At 44.5% G+C, this 22,688-nt stretch overlaps 1 protein-coding gene across 6 annotated transcripts in view; it reads left to right on the top strand.

Moving 5' to 3' along the window:
• LOC146861665 (uncharacterized) overlaps window positions 1–21,439 on the top strand; it is a 313,510-nt gene extending 292,071 nt beyond the window's left edge. For 4 of the 6 annotated variants that reach the window (XM_085646016.1, XM_085646018.1, XM_085646020.1 and 1 more), the window contains one exon: window positions 19,387–21,439. In XM_085646016.1, the coding sequence (XP_085502142.1) occupies window positions 19,387–20,063 (677 nt within the window). In that variant the 3' untranslated portion in view covers window positions 20,064–21,439. The remainder of the gene's footprint in view (window positions 1–19,386) is intronic. The other 2 variants (XM_085646017.1, XM_085646019.1) reach the window with 1 other exon arrangement.
• The last annotated feature ends 1,249 nt before the right edge of the window (window positions 21,440–22,688 follow it).

The following is a 22,688-nucleotide window of genomic DNA, read 5'->3' on the forward strand; positions in this document are numbered from 1 at the left end:
CTGTGGGAGCATCTCCCAAATCTCTTGCCATAACTCTTTTCCCCACAATTCCTTGGAATGTAACTTCCAATTATGGGAATGCCAAGTCGGCAACCAAACAGCCAGTCCATTGGCAGTAGACCAAGAATCAGTGAAAATATGACATGTACCAGGTAACTCTTGTTTCAAAACTTGATAAACAGCGTACAGCTCGGCAAATTGGCTGCTTTTACCTTCACCAGTTGTGCTCAACAATTTCTGTGTGACCGGATTATAGGACACCGCCTTCCAGTGCCGTGTCGTCCCTATAAACCTCGCTGAACCATCCGTGAACCAAACATGGTTTCTGTCCGCTGCGGACAAACCATCAAAAGGCTTACCCCACTTGACAGGAGACTCCTGTGCTAAAGGTACGGAACATTCACTCTCAGTCTCAGTCGACGGCGCTTGCGCCACCTGCTCATGTAAAGAAGCAACTCCTTTCGGGCCCACACGTGCCCTATCTTGTATATACCATTTCCATTTAATCACACTCGCCTCTTGAGCATGTCCAATTCGGTGAGTTTTCGGCGAACTCAGAACCCACTGCATGATGGGAATTTCAGGGCGCAAAACTATATCATGTCCCAAAGTCAATTGCTCGGTATCCACCAGAGCCCAATAACAAGCAAGTAACTGTTTCTCAAAGGGTGTATAACGCTCACCAGCATCAGGTAACTTTTTGGTCCAAAAACCTAACGGTACTCTACTCCTGCCTTGTTTCTGCCACAAACTCCAATTTGCATAAGGGCCCTGTACAGACACATTCAAATCCACATCACCATCACGTACAGGCCATAAATCCAGAGCATGTTGAATTGCTTCTTTTGTCAGACTAAACGCATCTTGCTGTGGTTTATCCCATTCAAATGCATTCTTTTTACGCGTGACCCGGTACAAGGGGGCCAATATTTGACTCAAATGAGGAATATGCTGGCGCCAAAAACCAAACAGGCCAATGAAGCTCTGGGCTTCTTTCCTATTCCTCGGAACTGCAAAATCAAGAATCTTCTGTTTAACCTGAGGGATCACTTCACGGTGCCCTTCATGCCAATTAATACCCAAAAATTTTACAGACTGGGACGGACCTTGCAATTTATCTGGGTTGATTTCCCAACCTTTCCCACGCAGGCACTCAATGATCCTGTCCAATTGGGTCTGAACTTCCTCCTGTGTATCGCCTTGGATCAAAACATCATCAATATAATGACATATCTGAATTTGGGAATGAACCGGTACCTCAGCCAAATGCTCTGCCACCAGCCGGTGACATATTGTAGGACTATGCACATAGCCCTGAGGAAGACTCCTAAACGTCATCTGACGCCCGTTCCACGTAAAACTGAACTGTTCCTGACACTCAGGGGCAATTGGAATAGAGAAGAAAGCATTAGCAATATCAATGGACGCATACCATGTACCTGGATGCTTTTGGATTCTTTCAATTAGGGTAATAACATCCGGCACTGCAACAGTCAAAGAGGGCGTGTGTTTGTTCAATTCTCGATAATCAACAGTCATGCGCCAAGAATTATCACTCTTACGTACAGGCCAAACAGGATTATTCCAAGCAGAAGTAACCGGGGTTATAACACCTGCATCCACCAACTCCTGAATAGTGGTACTAATCTCCTCATGGCCACCTGGAATACGATACTGCTTCTGACAAACCACTTTTGTCGCCTGGGGAACTTGTATGGGAGGCATTCTTAAACGACCAACCCGTATAGGTCTGGACGATATATAATGCGTGGTTCCAAATTGGTAACACCCATCATCTAGATGCAACGTCATTCCTTTCAAGATATCAATTCCAATTATGAATTCTAAGAGTGGCACCACTAGTACAGAATATTCTTTTCTAGGGATTCTACCTATTCTCATTTCAAGCAAAGTTTGAACTGCAGGGGTTTCTTTTCCACCTAATCCGGTAATAGTAAAAGGCTGACCTGTAAACTTCTTTGATTTTCCATGAATAAGAGTGGCCTCCACTCCTGTATCTACCAATGCTCGGGCCCTTTGGATATTACGATGTCTCCAATAAATATCAATATCTACATAGGGTCTATTATCTCTGTGAGCCCATCTGTGTACCGGAGCTTGACCTATTTCCTAGTCATTCTTACTGCATTCTGTGTACCAGGACAAATCAGGATAAAGGCTCTCACGTTTCTTAGGTATCGGTACCTCCTGTTCATATCCATTCCCCGTACGGAACGGACTCGAGTCTTCAGCATTGTACTGCGGGTTACGATCGACCAAACTGTGACGATCCTCTCTCCTCCTCAAGTCAGGGGATTGATCCCTATCATCTCTACGTCTGCTGTTAACATAATCATTTCTCCCCCTTTCTCTTTCCCCCTCTCTCTCCCTGTCTCTCTCTCGACGGGGGGACACATCACGTACATAACGTCGATCATCACGACGAACAGAGCGCCCACGGCGGTCGTCATCACCGCTACCGTCAGAACCACCACGATCACACTCAGTGGTCCGAACACGCCGGGCACCCTCCTTCCGATCCAAACCACGTTTGCGAAACAACTCCCACAAACGAGCGGTAGTCTCACCGTCAATGTCCTCCCTACGCACACCATCAGTTAGAAGACCAGAAAAGATATCACGCCTAGTAAGTTTATTTTCACCAGGAGTACGGGTGTCAGGCCGGGACTGACGTTCAGGTTTAAACCACTCACCCAACTCACCGAGTTGGCGTACCGACTCCAGTACCGTAGATAACACATTACCAGTCTGATTAATCAATAAAGTCATCATGACCTGCTTATAGGCAACAGGGGAAGACCGAATAATGTGATTCCGCACAGAAGATGTCAACAAACCATCAAGCAACCTGTCAGCAGTACCCAAAAAAATTGCCGTTTTCATCACCTCCTCTTTGAGACGTTGTGCAGCGTCGCGCAAAGTATACCACGGTTTGTCATTCACAGGCCAATCAGACTCAGTAGGATACTTTTGATTACAACCCTCAGTCGCCAATTGAAGTAAAGAAATTTGACCACCACCATTATAGTTACGAAAATGATCCTGTACAGTAGAATCCGAACTCAAGGAACAAAACTTCAAACAATCGCCAATATCTAACATAATGCCAGCAGCGCCCAGTTCATAAAGGCGCACCATCCATGTGAGCAAGGTCTCACCAGCTCGCTGCCGAAATCGCTGCAAAATGTCACTAATTTCCTGTTGAGTAAAGTCCTCTAAAGAGTCCAAAGAAATACTCTGCGGAGCAGCGGGAGACTGCTGCAACTTCCGACGAAAAACTGGATGCGCAGAGACCGCGGGACGAGCATCACAAGGAGCCCGATCAGTACTCGTAGAGGGATAATCAGTGTAAGAGGTATCGATCCCACCCGAAGAACGAGCGTAATCACGGGGTGCACCATCAGAGGTGCGAGAAGCAGACTTACAATCATGACGGGAACGAGAAGACTCGCGCTTGGCAGACTCCTCACCCGAGGAACAAGAATCACTCGAATTCCAGATATTACCATCCCATTCATCAGGATTCCAATCCAGTCCGGCTTTCGCCACGACCAGACGCACCTTTCGCGTCGAAACCCGACCACGCCGATTCTTGTATTTATAACGAGCAATTCGCACAGCCGCCCTTTCGGCAATAGTTTGGTAAGTCTCCAGCTTATCAGCAAGCAACTTATTTTGACACCGCAACAAAGTATGAGAATTCTGAACCTCAACAAAGTGCGCTTCCACATCTTTAAGAGATATCTGTAATTTCAACAATCTCTCATGTAGAATCCGATACGCAGACAGAACAATCCAACCTCTGCGCCCCAAAATAGGAATCTCTTCACCCTTCGATACGGGTGCCTTCTGCAAACAAGTAATCACATTAGCCGGCTCCGCCAGCTCCAAAGAAGAATTCCAATTCTCACTCAAACCAGTAGAATCAGCCCACTCACGGGCCAAGGCTTCATAAGGCGTTGAATCCCATCCGGGAATATCAACGGGCAACTTAAAAGTAGATTTAGATCTTCTAGAAAACATCGTGGAAAAGAAAAAGAAGAAAAAAAAGAAAGAAGAAAAATAAAAACTATATACACAAGTATACAAAAATAAAATGCAAACAAAACCACGCACGCGCCGAAAGCAAACACAAGACAACCACAACGCACACAGGTTTCGTAAACGGTTCGTGACGCCAAATGTTCTGCTCTGGGTTTTCGGATCAGATAGAACCCGCTCAACAGAGCCTCTCTAACCCAGCCAGAACTTTACCCCCTCCCTAGGGCCTATCCACACCTAAGAAACCACATATATATATACCACCTAAGGACAGGGAATTCCTACTATATATATATATATATATATATATATATCAAGACCTCTTAGAATACAAGTGGCGGCCTCGCGGTCCCAAATGGACCCAGGACTTCCTGCCCAGACGGCAGCCTCAGCCTCGCGGTCCCAAACGGACCCAGGACTTCCTGCCCAGACGGCAGCCTCAGCCTCGCGGTCCCAAACGGACCCAGGACTTCCTACCCAGATGGCAGCCTTAGCCTCGCGGTCCCAAACGGACCCAGGACTTCCTGCCCAGACGGCAGCCTCAGCCTCGCGGTCCCAAACGGACCCAGGACTTCCTATCCAGACGGCAGCCTAAGCCTCGCGGTCCCAAACGGACCCAGGACTTCCTACCCAGACGGCAGCCTCAGCCTCGCGGTCCCAAACGGACCCAGGACTTCCTGCCCAGACGGCAGCCTTAGCACAAGTTCATCCTATAATTACCACGACATACAACAAGGGAACCAGTGTTACTATGTATCAGATCACACAAAGACTGCTAGTTGAGCACAACCTGTTTCCCCAGTTCGAGGGGCTCCTTTCTCCCTTATTCAGCTACCCCTTACCTGATCAGGATTAACATCTGTTCATATCAAGTCACAGCTGACTAGAAGAATAGGCTACCCTCTTATACAAGAACACGCAGCACATGTTGATTCACTACAAACTGGATACTTTATTTAGTCACTACATACACGCTCACAGAACATAATACATATTACATATGACCTGCAAAGAAAAGTGATAGATTAAGTTGTACACTCTAATAATAAAGGGGTTGACATCACCTTGGTCGTATGTAGCCTGCACTCAATGGTCATCTAGGTCCCCTTCTCGTCTGTGCCTCGGCTTCGCCTGGAAGTCACACCTCCGCAGTCACGGATCTACTCCCTTCTCCCTCTCCGAGTCACTGGGACCTCTTCCTCATCGGCTACTCTCTTTTCTTTGGCTATTCTGTTAGAAGAATATCTATCTCTCGGTTTTTCTCCACCTTAGAGTTTGTCATCTGTCTTCCCTGGAATAAGTAGTAGCTTTACTGCTTAACGGCCAGGTGCCGCCTACGAACTAAAAAGCAAGTGCCAGTATCTGCCTCAGACTTTCACTAATATAGAGGTGCATTTTCCCATGGAAAATTCCAGCCCGTAACCTGCCGCCCACCAAATTCTTGTACCTCCCCGTACCAAGGACACGTTCCCAGCCGGCCGGCCTGATGTAGTGTCTTCGGCATGAAGAAAAATACAATCCTTCGATAAGGGCCGGCCTGAACCGGTTCTCTCCAAGCGAATAACACCTCATAACTAAAACATCACCCTCGACCTAGAAACTTTCCAAGCTGCCGGAGAGGAAAGAAAGATGGAGTCTCTCCCGTTTAAGGCCTACCAGGCCTGGATTCAGCACGACTCCATGAAATACCCTCACTATAGAACAGATTACCCCTAATACTTAACGGATCTATCCTCTAGGATATATGTGCAAACCCTAATCTATGGGGAAGAACACAGGATCATGTCGAAGTGCCTAATAAATAGGCTCTATACACTACTCTAACCCTTAGACTTGGATGGAAAGAGACTGAAGTCACATTAGTCCCCTTAATCACAAGAGAGCCGGGAAAATCGAGCAGTACAGATGGGCCTTAAATAGTGTGAAAAACAAATGTAGGAGTTTTTCACTACCAGGACTTGTGAAATTTAAAAACACATGTCCTAGTATTTAATTACAATTTTCCCTGCCATATGGGCTGTTTGGGGCCTACCTTAGAACTGACTTAAATGTATTAAAAAGGAAGATTTAGTTATGGCTAAAGGTTTTTTTGCCGTATGGAATTGGCAGTTTAAAACTGCACTACATGCTGCAATAGCAAGCCAGAAACATGTTTGAAAGTGCTACTTTAGGTGTTGGCATAATGAGTGCTGTGGCCCTACTAGTCAAGTCAAGTCAAAAAGGCTTTATTTCGATAAAAATTATCATAAAAGCATCACAATTTAAAAATTTACAGAGAAATTTGATTATACTAGCATTTACAGTACCTGGATACATGCAGTATCCCCATTGCCCCCCAAACTACGCCATACAATTAACTGCTCCATCAAGACCGCCACCTTCCCTGACAACTGTAAACATGTCGAGATCAACCCACTACTGGAGAAATTGTCCGCAGACCACACAGACCTCAAGAATTTCAGACCTATCTCCCTGCTCCCCTTCCCAGCTAAGGTCATCGAGCAGGCCCTCAACGCCTCAAGTTCATTGAAGCCCACTACATCCTGGACTCCTCTCAACCCGACTTCAGAAGCAACCACAGTTCAGAGACCACCCTCTTCACTCTCACTGTTGACATTGTCCCCACCTCGACTGGGGAGAAATAGGAGACCTCATCCTCTTCTACCTCTCAGCCGTCTTCGACAGTCTCCCACCACACCCTAATTACGAGACTCCACAATGCCGGCATCTGCAACAAAGCCCTATACTGGATCCGTTCCTTCCTCACCGGTAGAACACCGAGAGTCAGACTACCACCGCTCTTCCCTGAGCCCCACCCCTTCAACGTCTACATGGCCCGCTCGCTGCCGTAGTCAGGAACCACAGACTCAACTTTTGTCTCCTACTCTGACGACACCCGGCTGATCCTCTCCCTCACCAATGAGCCCACAATTGCCAGAAATAACATCCACGAAGGGGTGAAGGCCCTTGTCACTTGTATGAGAGACAGCTGCCACCTGTATGAGAGACAGCTTCCTCAAGCTCAACTCTGACCAAACTGAAGTCCTCATCCTGGGGCCCAACACCTCCGCTTGAGAAGACTCCTGGTGGCCCGCTGCGTTAAGAGCCCCCCCACGTACCACGCACGAAACCTCAGCATCATACTGGACTCTTCGCCTTCCATGAAACTCCAAATCAACGCATCTCCTTATCTTGCTTACACACTTTTTGCCTGCTTCTAAAGACCTTCAGATGGATCCCCACTGAGGCCAGAAAGACGGTCGACTAAATACTCATCAGCAGCAGACTTTACTGCGGCATCTCACTCTACTTGGGCGTCCCTCAGAAACTCCTCAGGAAACTACAGAATGTTCAAAACGTCGCAGCCAGACTGGTCCTCAACATCCCCCGCCCTCCGCCACATCTACGAACACCTACGAGAACTCCACTGGCTCCCAGTCAACAAAAGAGTCCCCTACAAAACCCTCCTCGACGCCAGACCAGCATACCTGAACCACCGCCTCTCATTTCACATACCCACCAGAGCGTTCCGCCCAACTGGCCCTTGCCACTGGCACTCGGACCCAAAAGACCAGGACCGGAGAAAGATCCTTTTCCTAACTCATCGCCGAAACCTGGAACACCTTCCTCTCCACCTCAGGCTATCCCTGTTGCTGACCCAATTCGGAAAGGATCACCAGACCGGCTATCCGACTGAACCGCAACGCCCAGGGGGGACCTGCAGCCCCAGCGTCCCCAGTGCCTTGAGACCCTCACGGGTGAGTAGTTGATCATAACAAGTACTGATTGATTGATTGAATAATAGGGCTTTACTAGTAAATTACATATGGCAATCAGGTGTAGGCCAATTTGACCTTGTTTCAGGGAGTGAGCACAAGCACTTTAGCAGTGTTTAGTAGTGGTAAAGTGCACCAAGTCTTAATGCCAACAAAAACAAATTCAAAAAGCAGGAGAAGGGAACATTTTGGGGAAGACCACACTAAGGATGCCAGGTCTAACTGAGATCATGGGCATAGAATAGAAACATCTGCTTTATACTCTTGTCTGGGGAGGTGGGAGGGATGCTTTTTACTTAGATAAGGATTCCCCAGTAAGAGAACTAGGATTACGGGTAAGAAACTCTTCCTTTACTTCCAAGTTATCATCATCGATAGTCAAAAGCAATGTGACTCATCTTACCTGATGGGTTGTGAGAGTTGGTGACTAGGGACTTGTACACTCTTGAAATGCTTTTGCTAAGATAATTTGGATTCCCGCGTGTTGAATTCTGATACCTTGTACAAGGTAAGCTTCTGTGAATTAAGGGCATAATGTAGTAGTAAAACATCTAAATACTGTGTGTGGTCCAGTTGAAATTTGTCAGCAAATTGTTCAAAGGATGTAAGATGTGAAAACATAACAGTTCAATATCTCAATCAGGTTCCAGCCCCTGTAGCCCAGAAGTTTGGACACATGCAGAAGCCATGACCCATACCAGAGGGCAATCTCTTTACTCGAAGTACCCAATAGTTGTATGCGATTAAGGCTTTGTGCTAGAATATGAAGGACAGCTTGAGGATCTTTAGCAACCTTTGTGGGTAACCTATACCATACAGTAGTGTGTCCCGGGATTGTCAAGTATTCTAAGTTCTAGCCAGATAAAGTCCTGAGGGTCAATAAAAAAGCCAGTCATTGATGGAGAGCACTTGGAAAGCTAGGTAATAAAATTGGTCATCTGCGGTGCTCAGCCTTCCATCATATTGTGGTTTGAGTGCACTACTTGAAGGCGATTGTAGGTATCTTGTCTGCCCATAAGAACCCCGTGACCATAGCGTGCAATTCAGTAAAGAAGGTATCTAGGATCATTTAGGTGTAATTTTTTAATACATGTAAGACTCTAGGAAGGAATATGAACTTGAACAGGGCAGACCTCCACATTATTGAGATCAGAAGGCAGGCCCATCTCTCCAAACCTTCTTAGTGCTTTTTAGAAGGGATGTGACATTCTGGTCCCAGCTACTCTACTGGCCCCTAGTTATCTTGATGCTCATGTAAGAGAAATCATCCCTGACAACTGTAGTTGGGTGTATGTTAAGCAGTTTGGGGGCTGCTACCACAATGTTCCATGAGGCGAACTGTTCCAGTTTTCCTACAGATCTGACAAGTCCTCTGAGATTATAAGTATCTGCATCAGCTTGGGAAGGATTTGTTTCGGCTTCTATATGTAGAACAGCATATCATCAGTGTATAGCATCACCCTTTCTTCAAATCTCTTGTCCCACGAGAAAACTATTATTTGGGCTTCCCTGCTCATCCACTCAGCCAGCGGCTTCACGGCTCAGGGCGAATAGCAATGAGGAAAGAGGGCATCCCTGGTGTGTACCTCTCCTAATAGGAAAGCAGTTAGATAACATTCCTTTTGCTAGCAACTGAGCCTAGGGGTATTCATATAATGTAGTAATGCATTTGAGGAATCAGTGGCCAAGGTTCATTTTTTGGACTATTTGGAACATGAAGGGCCAGTGGACCTATTCTAAGGCCTTCTCAAACTCTACAAAGACTAAAGTAGCTGGCCCCTTCAGTATAGTTACTCTTGCAAGAGCCACCTGTAGACGCCACAAACACTGTTGGGTGCTCCTGCCATGCATGAAACCATTTTCGTCATAATTTATCAAGAAACGTATGACATTCGCCAAACAGTTGATGAGGATTTTTGGGAGGATTTTAGCCTCTATATTGATTAAATAGATTTATTGATAAAAACACACTTGCTTGCTGGGTTACTGGGTTTCAAAAAAAGTGATATTGTTGCACCTCTGAGTTTGTAGGGGAGCAAAGACACGACAACATCCTCGTCAAACATCATTTGCTGGTTAGCACAATAAGTGAGCAATACTTTAAAAAGAATTCGGGAGGGAAACCATTTGGGCCTTGCATTTTGCTGGAGGCATGTTAGCATCCTGTATCTCTTCAACTGATATAGGGGGTTTGACTGGTTTGAATGTACCAGCAATCTCACAGGCAGGTCCGCTCCTATGGGTTGTACTAGTTGTAGGTGTGAAAGTTGGTTAGCCTTGTAGAGGTTCTGAAAATAAGTGACAAATTTGGCTGTGAATGCCCAGAGTCAGAGAAATTGCTACCATCTTCTACCTGCATTAAAGGAATGGTTCGGAGGCCAGCGCCCCTATTAATTATCCAGTGCAGGAGTTTGCCAGACTTCGGCTGTGATAAAGTTCACACTAGCTTAGTCGTGTCAAGTAATTTAGTTCTCTGCAATGCTTGAGCTAGCTTAGGCAGAGCATGTGTATCAGTGTTGAAAGAAAATAACAGTTAGCTTTCCAGCTGAGCAATATCTTCTTCTAAAGATAGGATGTCATATACCCTCTCCCTTTTCTTCCTCGCCAAAAGCAACCACCTTAAAAGCCTGCCAGAAGTTGTTAAAGGTTGTGCCTGATTTGGTATGAAGCCAGAAGTATTCCTCTGTGACCTCCTTTAAGTGGTCTGCAAACTGATCCTCCCTCAGCCACCATGCATTCAAGCGCCATATGCCTCTACATCCCAGCTCGGGCGGCCATTCATCATCATGTCCGGGTCGGAGAGCCAACAAAGTTGTATCTGGGTGTCCGTCACCGCCCCTAAATCGGCAGCTGTAAGAAACAGGTAGTCTAATCTGGAGGGACTGCGGTGGTGTATGGAGTGATTAGTGTACTGTCTGGCCATAGGGTGCAACCTATGGGCCCATATCACAGATACCCATCAAGTCTGCCCATTAGGCCAGAGTCCCGAACTTCAGGTCCAAGGATGTGGTATCAGTGTCCGAGAAGGGGTCATAACTGCATTGAAGTCCCCTTCCAACACTGTCTTGCCCGCTAGTGGGTCCAATAGCAGCTCAGTTAGTGCAGAAAGAGTACTGCCAGTATGGCATGGGTTGGGCTTTACTCATTTGTTATGGACCACACCATGCCCTCCATTGTACCTGTAATTATTACAAATGTCCCTACAATGTGGAGGTTTGATACCACCAATGGGAAGGATTGTGTAGAAGTATAGTAACCCCTTTGCAGCCCCTAGTGAAGCCTGCATAGGAACACCTTGGTGTATCCCTGTCTTCCTTTGAAGCCACACTGTGTCCCCTGTAAGTCCGTCTCCTGTGAGAGGAGGACATTGGGCGTGCCTTTTTGGCACATAATACATCAATGCACCTCTTTTATTATCGTTGTGAAGACCGTTGACATTTTGCGTCATGATATGCTTTTGATCATGTGATTGGTTGGGCATAAATGTGAAGGTCATAACACATCAAAAAAACATAACTCTTGCCTGCCCCCCAACTCTGCTCTCACTTTATACTTGAGAAGCATCTGTTGCTCTAAATAAGACTGTAGCTAAAACTCCTAAACTTTGTAAAGGGGGTGCCTGCAGAAACCTAAACCATAGAAGCACCCTTGCGCAAGCACCCGTCCCCTATAGTACCCACAAAGCTGAATGTCCCCAGTTGGAATCTAAGACCAGTGAGGGACACCTAACATGCCATTATGACTACCCCTCTCAAGTAGCACTTCAGGGAGCACAAGCACCTGCATTTCCAGGTGAAGTGTACGGAGCCGGAGTCAGGGCCTTGGATGTGTCCATGGCCGGCGATGCAGCCCGCTCATAATCAGTAAAGACAATTGAGGGGCAGGGCCTTTCTTCCTATTGGTCTAAATCATTCACATTTCACAATTGAGGTCCTCAAGGTGCCTCACTTTTGCCTGTATTATCAACATCTACATCAGGGCTCTTGTGGACATTATGAATATTTTGGAGTCAGAGCAGTTTCTTATGCTAATGATACGCAGATTATCCTGAGGCTTGACAAACCCCCATCAGATTATGCTGAGGCTTGATGAGCTTATCTCAGAGAGCCAAGAAACCTTGTCAATTTGTTTTTACCTTTCTGTGCTGGATTAGCAATAACTTTTTTTTTTTTTACAGCTAAACATCTAAACGGTTCTAAGGGCCAGATGTATGACCATTTTTTGCAGTCGCAAACAGGAAACAGGCCCATGTACAAACCCTATTTTGCCAGTCTGTAACCTATTACTGACTCGCAAAATAGGATTTGCGACTCGCTATTAGGAAGGGGCGTGCCAAAGGAGTCCCATCCTAATAGCGAGTCCCAATGGTCCGTACCATTGTTTTGCAACCGCAATTGCGGTCGCAAAACACTTGCAGTTTACCACCTACTTCAAGTAGGTGGTAAGCTGCTCTCAGACAGGAAGGGGTCTCCAGGGGACCCTTTCCGCTTTGTGAATGGATGCGAAAATATTTAAGAGCTGGCAGTGGCCTCATGGACCATTGCCTACTCTTAAAAAATTAAACAAACGTTTAATTTTTCTTTTTTAAATCCATCACGTTTTCCTTTAAGAAAAACGTGCTGCATTTACAAAAATATACAGCAAAAAGCCCCTACTTTATTTACAAAAACAGTCACAGACATGGTGGTCTGCTGACCCCAGCTGGCCACCATCCCTGGGAGTGCTAGCCATTCCCAATGGGGTCGCAAATTGCACCTGCCTCATGCATAGTAATGAGGCAGGCAATTTGTGACTCCATTTGTAATCGCAAACAGTGTCTGAGACACTGTTGTACATTCCTATTTGTGACTTCATTAGTGTTGTCAGAATCAGCTTTTAGCTCTGTTAACATAACATATTCATGTCTCTGTGGGGATAATTGAAGTACCTTTTATAATCTTCCTTATTTCCGGTGATTTCGTTGAGTGCGTTTGTTTCAGTCTTTCAGTTAACTAAAATAAAAATGTTTAGCGAATCGCTGCATTTTATGTTATCTGAAAATTATGTTCAAGGCATGTATGCTGTAGATCACATGCTGTCCATAAGTATGCCATCTAGTGTTGGGCCCTGACGTTTACACTTTGTTTTTGTTCGAAGAAGTCTTTTCCAGTACGAGGTAGGTGACTCCTCCTTTCGGAGATAGTGCGCATGGGCATCGACTCTATTGTTAGATTGTTTTTTTCCGCCATCGGGTTCGGATGTGAATTGCTGCGCTCCAGTTCGACACAGTTCTCGGTTTCCCCTCGGTGCGCAATCCACTACCCTCGACGGTATTGTTTCTCGATCGCGTATACCTGCCATCGAGTTTCGTTTCCATTTAAAAAAACTCATGCAAGGCCCTTGGCCCTTGGCCTTGACCAAGTTCGCAGTCAATGGAACGGGCTCCATTTCAATTCTGCCCCGGGTGCCACTCCAAGTACCCCCGAACCGATCTGGAGGGCGTGTGCAATTTGTGTTTATCACCCAAACACGACGAAGACAACTGCGAAGCCTGCCGATAGTTCCGATCGAAGATGACACTCCGTGACTGTCTGGCTCAACGTCACTAGATGCATCAACACAAGAACTACAAAGACTCTGTTCCAGACATCTACGGAGAAGATGTCGACCAAGAGCTCTTCGAAGCACATGAAGCTGAGGCAGAGGAGGAAGAGCAAATTTACGTGTCCAAGGAAGACTCTGACATCGAGGAAGACATCACATCCGGTCAGCGTACAGTGAGTAAAGATACACCCCTGCCCCAACAACTACCTGTTGAAAAGGCTCTGGTCCCTCCTCTGCCTTCGGGCCAAAGTCGGCACTGAGGTAAGGTTTCGAACGCCCCGCCTTCGGGCCCGGCACCAAAACAAGTTACAAAGCCTTCCGGCTCAGGATCGAGTTGACCTTCAGGGACCAAACCCAAGACTTTGGCACCGAAAGATAAGCCATGTAGCCTTTAAAGGCTTCGGCACCGAAACATACTTCAGCTCCGGAATCATAGGACCCCAAATTCGCGGTCCGAAATCCTCGGCTCTGAAAATTCTGGCCCCATAGGACAAAACTGCTCCTTCTCCATCCAAGGAGACTTGTTTGGAAGTTCCTACTAACACTGACCCCAAACAAAAGGAGCTGGTTATTAACCCTAACCCTGGACACCTTTATGCAAAGCTGCCAGGGAAAAGAAAGCCAGAATGTGAGGAATCTTACCATATCTCTTTAAAGAAAAAGAATATGGGGACTAATACTGCTTCTCCACCTTTTACCTTCCTCGCCTTCTCCACCTATTGATCCTAACCTTCTCATAACTCCCACAACTTCGCCTCAGCCACAATCTCCAGATCAGCAGGATGAGGGGGTTGGGGATCTAGATGAGGACACACATTGCCACAAGACGATACTCCAGACCCCTGGGTCGACTATAACACTCCTAATAATGACAACGATCCAGACCTATACCCATCTAGGCCTTCTCCTCCAGATGATTATGTGGGGTTTACTGAGTTGCTTAATAGAGCTGCACAGTATCATGGAGTGCAACTCCATAAGGAACCTCTTGAGGAAGATTTCCTATTTGAGACACTAAGTGCATCACAAAAGTCAACACATACACTACCTATGCTCAAAGGTATGTTAAAACATGCAGATGAGGTATTCAAAGATCCAGTGCGAGCTAGGGTAATCACACCTTGAGTGGACAAGAAATACAAAGTGGCACCTACAGACCCAATTTTTAAAATGGGTTAGGTTCCTCTAGGTTCGTTGGTAGTATCAAATGCTCGTAAACAAGCTAATTCTCAGTCAACAGGAAACGTTCCGCCTCCCAATAAAGAGTCCAAGTTAATTGATGCCTCAGGCAAAAGAGTGGTAGCGCAAGCAGCCAATCATTGGCGCATAGCTAATACGTAAGCACTCTTAGCAAGGTATGACAGAGCTCATTATGATGAGCTAGAATAACTGATGCAATATCTGCCCGATGAGCATAAATCCAGAGCTCATGACCTCATCCAGGAAGGGAAGCTTATTTCCAATGCTTCAATAAGGTGTGCTCTAGACGCAGTAGATACAGCTTCACGTGCTATTAACACCAGCATCCTTCTCAGACGGTACGCTTGGCTTAGGGTATCAGGTTTTAAGCCGGACGTTCAAGCATCTATTTTAAATTCACCTTTTAATAAGGAGCATTTATTTGGTCCTGCAGTGGACAATTCATTAGAAAAAATGAAGGACACTGAGGTAGCCAAATCTATGGGAGCGTTACAAACACCATCCGACCGTGGCTCCTTTTGCCGATCTTTTTACAGGGGAGGTTCAAACTCCATGACTACTGATGGGTCCTCTACCTCATATAGAGGCAATAGTCAATCGCCCTCTACCAGAGGTTATGTTCAAGGTGGATTTCGAGGAAACAATGGCAAAGGAAGAGGGAGAGGTAATACACCCGTACTTCCCCAGCCACAAATAAGCAGTGACTTGTTTCCCCTTCCTCCTGATCATTCAACATGTGTCGGGGTACGTCTCACTCAATTTCTCCCAGTCTGGAATTGAATCGCGTCAGACAAATGGGTTTTACAAACTATCCAATCTGGTTACTGCCTGGAGCTTACCAGCAACCCTCCAAACATTCCACCACAAACACACAAGCTATCTCCAGAACATCTCCACCTACTCAAACAAGAGGTCCAATCTTCTGTAAAAAGGAGCTATAGAACCAGTCCCACTACAATATCAGGGGACAGGGGTATACTCTCTGTATTTATTTTCTAATTCCCAAAAAGGACGGTTCTCTCAGGCCTATATTAGACCTCACAGAATTAAACCTATACATTCAATCAAATCACTTCCATATTGTCACTCTCCAACAGGTACTTCCTCTGTTACAACAAGGCGACTTTATGTCCACTCTGGACTTAAAGGACGCCTACTTCCATATTCCAATACATCGTGCTCATCGCAAATACCTCAGGTTTGTAATAGCGGTAAAACATTACCAATTCAAAGTGTTCCCATTCGGGGTCACCACTGCTCCCAGAGTATTCACCAAATGCCTAACAGTAGTCACTGTACATCTGCGAAGACAACATGTACACGTCTTCCCATATCTAGATGACTGGCTCATCAAATCCAGCTCTCTCACAAAGTGCCTACAGCACACTCAAACAACAGTACACCTAGTACACAACCGTGGATTTAAAGTAAATCTGTCAAAGTCCCATCTTCAACTCTCCAATACACAAACGTACTTGGGGGCCACTGTAGATACACAAAAAGCTCTAGCCTGTCCCAATCCAGTCAGAATTCACAATATTCAGGTTCACTCACTCACTACCAGCTCAGGTATTCATGCAACTACTAGGAATGATGTCATCTTGCATCACGATAGTTCCATATGCAAGACTTCAAATGCGTCCCCTTCAAGAATGTTCAGCACACCAGTGGAATCAGTCTCAGGGTCGATTGACAGATCTAGTGTTGGTAGACGGCTGCACTCATCGCTCTCTGCAGTGGTGGAATCCACAGAACCTTTCAAAAGGGCGGCCTTTCATCGACCCAGTTCCACAGACAGTCCTAACAGCAGATGCATCGCTCAATGGTTGGGGAGATTGCAGATCTCCTCAGCAGACACAGACAACAGATTCACGAGTGGGAACTTCACCCTCAAGCTCTCTTCTCGTTCTTTCAGATTTGGGGTTTTCCAGACATAGATCTGTTCGCCACACACCAAAACGCAAAATGCCCAAACCTTGCCTCCAGGTATCCACACCCATTGTCCAAAGGCAATGCTCAATGGATGAACTGGTCAGGGATATTTACTTACGCTTTTCCACCTCTCCCACTCATTCCACTAGTGGTTCAAAAGCTCAGGCAAACATCCCTCACACTAATCCTGGTAGCTCCAACTTGGGCTTGCCAGCCCTGGTTCACTACCCTGTTAGAGCTCTCAATAGTTTCTCATCAAAAGCTACATCTCACACCCAGACTCCTCACGCAGAGATAAGACATCCAGATCCCAAACCTCTCAACCTTGTGATCTGGCACCTGAAATCATAGAGTTTGGTTATTTGAATCTTCCACCAGACTGTATGAATATTATTAAAGAGGCCAGAAGACCTACTACAAGAGCTTGCTATGCAGAAAAATGCAAGTGGTTTGTTATTTATTGTAATACCAACCATATCAACCCATGTGATGCTTCCATTCAAAATATCATTTGTTATTTACTACATTTACAACGTTCAAATTTAGCGTACACATCTATACGCTTACATCTCGCTACAATAGCCGCTTATCTTCAAAACAGACAAGACCTATCCCTTTTCAGAGTGCCTGTTATTAAAGCCTTCATGGAAGGACTCAAAATAGTTATTCCTCCAAGACTTCCACCTGCCCCAGTGTGGAATCTTAATATTGTCCTTACTAGGATAATGGGTCCACCCTTCGAGCCTTTACATAAATGTGAACTACAATTTCTCACTTGGAAAGTTGCTTTCCTCATTGCTATCACATCACTCAGGAGAGTGGGTGAGCTTCAGGCATTAACCATTGAAGAACCATTTTTACAAGTACACCACAACAAAGTGGTTCTTCACACTAATCCTAAATTTTTACCTAAAGTAGTTTCTGCCTTCCACATCAACCAATCTGTTGAGTTGCCTGTGTTCTTTTCTCAACCAGATTCTGTGGCAGAACGTGCTCTACACACTTTAGATGTTAAGAGTATTGCTGTATTACATAGAAAGGACAAAACCTTTTCATAACACTAAATAACTTTTGTTGCTTTTGCACCACCACACAAAGGCAATCCCATTTCTAAATCGGGTATTGCACGGTGGATAGTTAAATGTATTCAAACATGTTATGCAAAAGCAAAAATAATTTTACTAATTCCCCCTACAGCACATTCCACTCGCAAACTGGGTGCTTCTATTGCTTTCTTAGGAAATATTCCCATAGCGGACATCCGTAAAGCTGCAACATGGTCTACACCACACACATTCACAAAACACCATTGTGTAGATGTGTTAGCCAGACAACAAGCTAATGTAGGCCAGGCAGTTTTACGTACACAATTTCAAACAACTGCAACAGCTACAGGTTAGCCACCACTTTGGGACAATACTGCTATATAGTCTATGCACAACATGTGATCTACTGCTTACATGCCTCGAACGGAAAATGCTACTTACCCAGTATGCATCTGTTCTTGGCATGTAGAGCTATAGATTCAAATGCGCCCACCCACCTCCCCGGTTACCTGTACCTGTTCCAGTACTATCTTACTTAGATACTTACACATGGACATCTCTATTCTACTCTTACTAACTCCATTCTCCCCATCTGCGGAAAAACAATCTAACAATGGAGTCGATGCCCGTGCTCACTATCATCGAAAGGAGGAGTCACCTACCTCGTGACTGGGAAAGACTTCTTCTAAGAAAAAAAAAGTGCAAACGTCCAGGCCCAACGCTAGATGGCATACTTATGCATAGCATGTGAATCTACAGCTCTACATGCCAAGAACAGATGCATACTGGGTAAGTAGCATTTTCCTTCTAGAGCGCATGTACACCGATTGGTTTCTTGGCACTAAGTATAGGAGTAGATGAGCCCTGGTGAGACAATTCATATGCCTGAACAAAGACCCATGTCTTAAGGAGTCTCCTGTATATAAAAAGGTCTGTACATGATCTAATACCATAGGGAAAGCCAACACCAAACCTGCTGCCACCTAGTCTCTTCCGTTTATGGGGTGGTATGACCAGTAGATTCATGTGGGCAGAATGCAAATTGCGAGTGGTTTTATGTCTCTTGATGTCTAATGATTTTGTTTCTTGGTCGCAAATCTGTATCATTTGTAGTTTGTCTAAAAATTGCTAATTTTGTGAGTCATGAACATTTTTACATATGGTTTGTTTTAATGTGAATTGCTGTCTAGAAAAATCGGAATCGTTTCTGCCAAGGAATTCATGCTTTCACTCCATGAATAAATGCATTGGACCTTCATGATTCGGCCTGTACATGTGGAGGGAGCAGTGCGTGGCCCTTTTACCCCCTACATTACCAGAATTATTTACACACCTATTGCAGCTCTTCATTTAGAGTGATAATAATGCACCAAGTAAATACCAGTACCTCTTATTTTCTAGGTGTTTTTTACCTATGCATTCAGAGTTCCCCACCTTGGAATGGGGTAAAATGGCATCAATCTGAATGTTTCCCTTCTCCCGAGCTGTAACACTCGGAACCGTGGTGTTTCCCTGCTCAAATGTAACCGATTTACCTGGTGATTTATGTGTAGTAAAAAGTGTGGTGTTAACAGCACCAGTTGTAGTTTCAATTCGAGTGCCAAATGTTGTTTGGGTTTTCGTTCCCATCAGAGTGAGGTCCTGCTTGGGCTTAGACAGCATCACAACTAAACCGCTTTTCAACCTTTTGCTATTCAACTAATACATTTATTGCAACTATTTAACTATAACTTTAATCTGTTTCTTGCATTTGGATCAGTTGTCGTTTGACACTTGTGTTCATTCAGCAGGTGGTGGACCCTTTAACAAAAGAAGCACACTGGAGAAGTCGGGAAAATGCGCAGGAAAAACATCATTCAAAACGACATTAGGAAAAGGAAACGCCCAGGTGTTTTGTGGCCCTCTGAAGGAAACCAAACATACTAGCAAGCTGTTGTCGGGAACTTCTCAGGAACAAGAATATTCTAACACATGTCCAAGCGAAAGTGTGTTCAGCCTATATCCAGAAAGTATAACAGTTGTGAGATCAGAAACATTTAATGAGTGGACGACTGCACAGAGTCCTTCGTCGCTTCTGTCATTGCAGCCTGGTCTGCAGCAGCACTCGGCTCCATACTCCTGCTTTGAAAGGGAGGAAAGTGGCGGTAAAAAGGATCATTTGATGCAACCAAAGATAGCGCACGTGGCAGCCAGACCGTACCAGTGTGCTGAATGTAAGAAAAGCTTCAGCACAGCAGGTACTCTCATCATACACAAGAGAACACATACAGGAGAGAGACCTTATTGCTGTGGTACATGTAAAAAAAGTTTCAGTCAGAAGGGAGTGCTCAATAGACACCTAAGAATACACCTGGGTGAAAGGCCGTACCAATGTACGGAATGTGAGAAAAGCTTCAGTCAAAAGGGGCATCTTAGTAAACACCTGCGAACACATAATCAAAACAGATTCTCATCACACATATAAAGATCACAGAAAAGCTGCTTGGGGAAAATACTTTAACTGTGCTTTCCTGCCCAGTACTAAATCGACTCACCAGTTTGATTGGAGCACTATGTACGTGTTTGTAACTTGACTTCACCAAAGAGCAGCCAGTGCAAAACATTTCCCATGTGGCTTATGGGCACCTATAGTTTAATATAGCTCTGCTAAGAAACATCTGAACGAGCAGTTGAAAGTTTCTTAATATTTCTCCGATTGCATCTCTGTAGCCTTATACCCTATTGCAGTCTGCAGTGGGCCCTAATAGCCCACCCCCACAAGTATTGGATCGCGTCACAGCAAGAGACAAACACCCACTGCCTTCACCTGCATAGGTCTCTGCTACGCTCTTTCCTCTATCAGAGGATGGCATAGAATGCAGGCAAACAATAAAGCACCATCATGCAGAGAAAGACATTCCTAGATTGTTTGTGTCTGAAGTGGGAAACCACAAGTTGTTTATGAGTGCTATAAAACATCTATTAACATATATTGCGTAATTCTATTTCAAATGAAAGTTTGCAAGAATGTTTATTTATTTTTTTAACTTTCTCTAGAACGTGCAGGCTAGACCACACTGTTCTGTACTGCATAGAAAGAAAAAGTAAGATATTGGCATCAAGATACAGTACATTAGATTAATTAGTGGAGAGGACAGATGAAGGTGGGTCGGTCATTAGAGAGTGGTGTCCAAAGTTTTCCATTTCATTTGAGATGCATAAGATTGCAAATACATTTTGTAATACATATAGGAGGGGTTGGGGAAAGGGAATGAATGGTACAACGCAGGAGAGAGTAGTGAGTGGAATGGAAGGCAAGAGTTGCTAGTGGGTGGGGTGAGGGAGTACTATAAGGCAATGCTCTGTTCACAGCTGTAAGGAAGATGAAATATGGTAAGGGACGATAAATGCAAGTAGTTTCTTCAGGCTCATGGGTTAAGGCGTTTTCCAATGAGCACACTTGTTTGTTATTTCTAAAGCCAGAGACAGAGGTGACATTTCTGGAAATGAACAGATGGACATTCCTTATTTTTGGTGCATTGCCAATTCGGGACCTAGCCAGAGTGCTCTGTTTTTCAGAGAGGGGTGTTGAGTAAGAATTTGTATTAGTTCCAGATATAGCTTTGGTGCAGATTTTTGTAGATTAGACAGCATCATGTTTTGTGCGGCCTATGAGACCATGAGCAATAAAGTGCTGAACAGACATGAACTTTTGATTGAAATGTTAATTGTTCGTGGTTTTTGTATCGTCTATTCTTTCTTTGCACACAATGTAACCTTAGCGACATTTAACATGTTAAAGTTTAAAACTGTTGTATCTTGTGCAAAATTATTATTAAAAAGAGAATTCCAAAGAGATAATAAGAGCTAAATATTATTATGAATTCAAGAGTTCGCTCACAAGTATCTACTTGATTCTCAAGAGACAATGCACCATGAAAACGGAACAAGCTAACAGAGCAGCATCAACGGAAGCAGGCATGAAAATCTAACAAATATTTTTACAGGATCTGTGTTCTACCGCTCCACACTATTATGATGAGTGTAAGTTCTTGGAAATGAATTAACATAAAGCTACTTCTGATTCAATTAAGACACCTCATCTGTAAACTGAGGTTTCCTAAGTTGCAGTAATGTTATGTTCTCTAGAGACTTCTAAAGTCCCAGGTTTCAGATTTCTGACCACTGGCATTAAGGTCTCAGTCACTCTGCCAACACAACTCTGACGTCTAGTTGAACTGCAAACCATACACAACCCGCTGAGCAATGTTTGTTTACGTAAGATGTTTTTCAGGTATTGTGCATTCTCTTGAGACTTGACAGGGTCATTTAGTGAAACATCAAATTCTCTTTCATAAATGAAAAGCATTCTCAAGCATCACTAGAAAACGGAATGTACATTTTAAAATATTTATTTTAAAACTGAAAACCTAATCTAGTGCACACTATAAGTTGTTACCATAATGAATAGACACATTAAGAGAGCCCTGAAGTTTGAGCAACCTGAACAATAAAAAGACTCCAACATTATTGTGTTGGATTCTGTAGCACTATCACCCTATTTTACTATTTCTAAGCACAATAGTAGCTCTAGCACATGAGTAGCACTTTATTAGGAAAGCCTTTTTTGAGGGTCAAAGATGTTTCACACCTGCGTACCTGACTCCAGAACAATAAGTTCTATTTTCAGCTCACAAAGGCAGCTGTGTGTGCTCATGAAGCACAATCAACAGCACTACCGACCAGACGGCTAGTGAAAGCCGACTGCCTCCCAGCTGTGGTTAAAGTGGGAGCGCAACTATCCTATTATCTTACGTGGAAGATCCTCTCGGACTTTTATCTCTATCTCTAGCTTTTATAAATTGATCCGGGATTTGTTGAAAACAGTCAGCATACACAAAATGGTGTAATGCCCTTTCAGCTATTTTCACTCTATCAAGCAATGTTCTTCTTAAAAAGACAACATACTGTAACACTTAGGTGTCAACTTCCTAAAACAATTTATCAATTCATGATAATAAAATATAAAAGTGCTCACAAGCAATGATTAAATACCACAAAAATATTTAATGGAAGTATAATTATCATATTTACAAGAACAGAACCTTTT

This window comes from Triturus cristatus, chromosome 3_1 (assembly GCF_964204655.1).
Source record: "Triturus cristatus chromosome 3_1, aTriCri1.1, whole genome shotgun sequence".
NCBI lineage: Eukaryota > Metazoa > Chordata > Amphibia > Caudata > Salamandridae > Triturus > Triturus cristatus.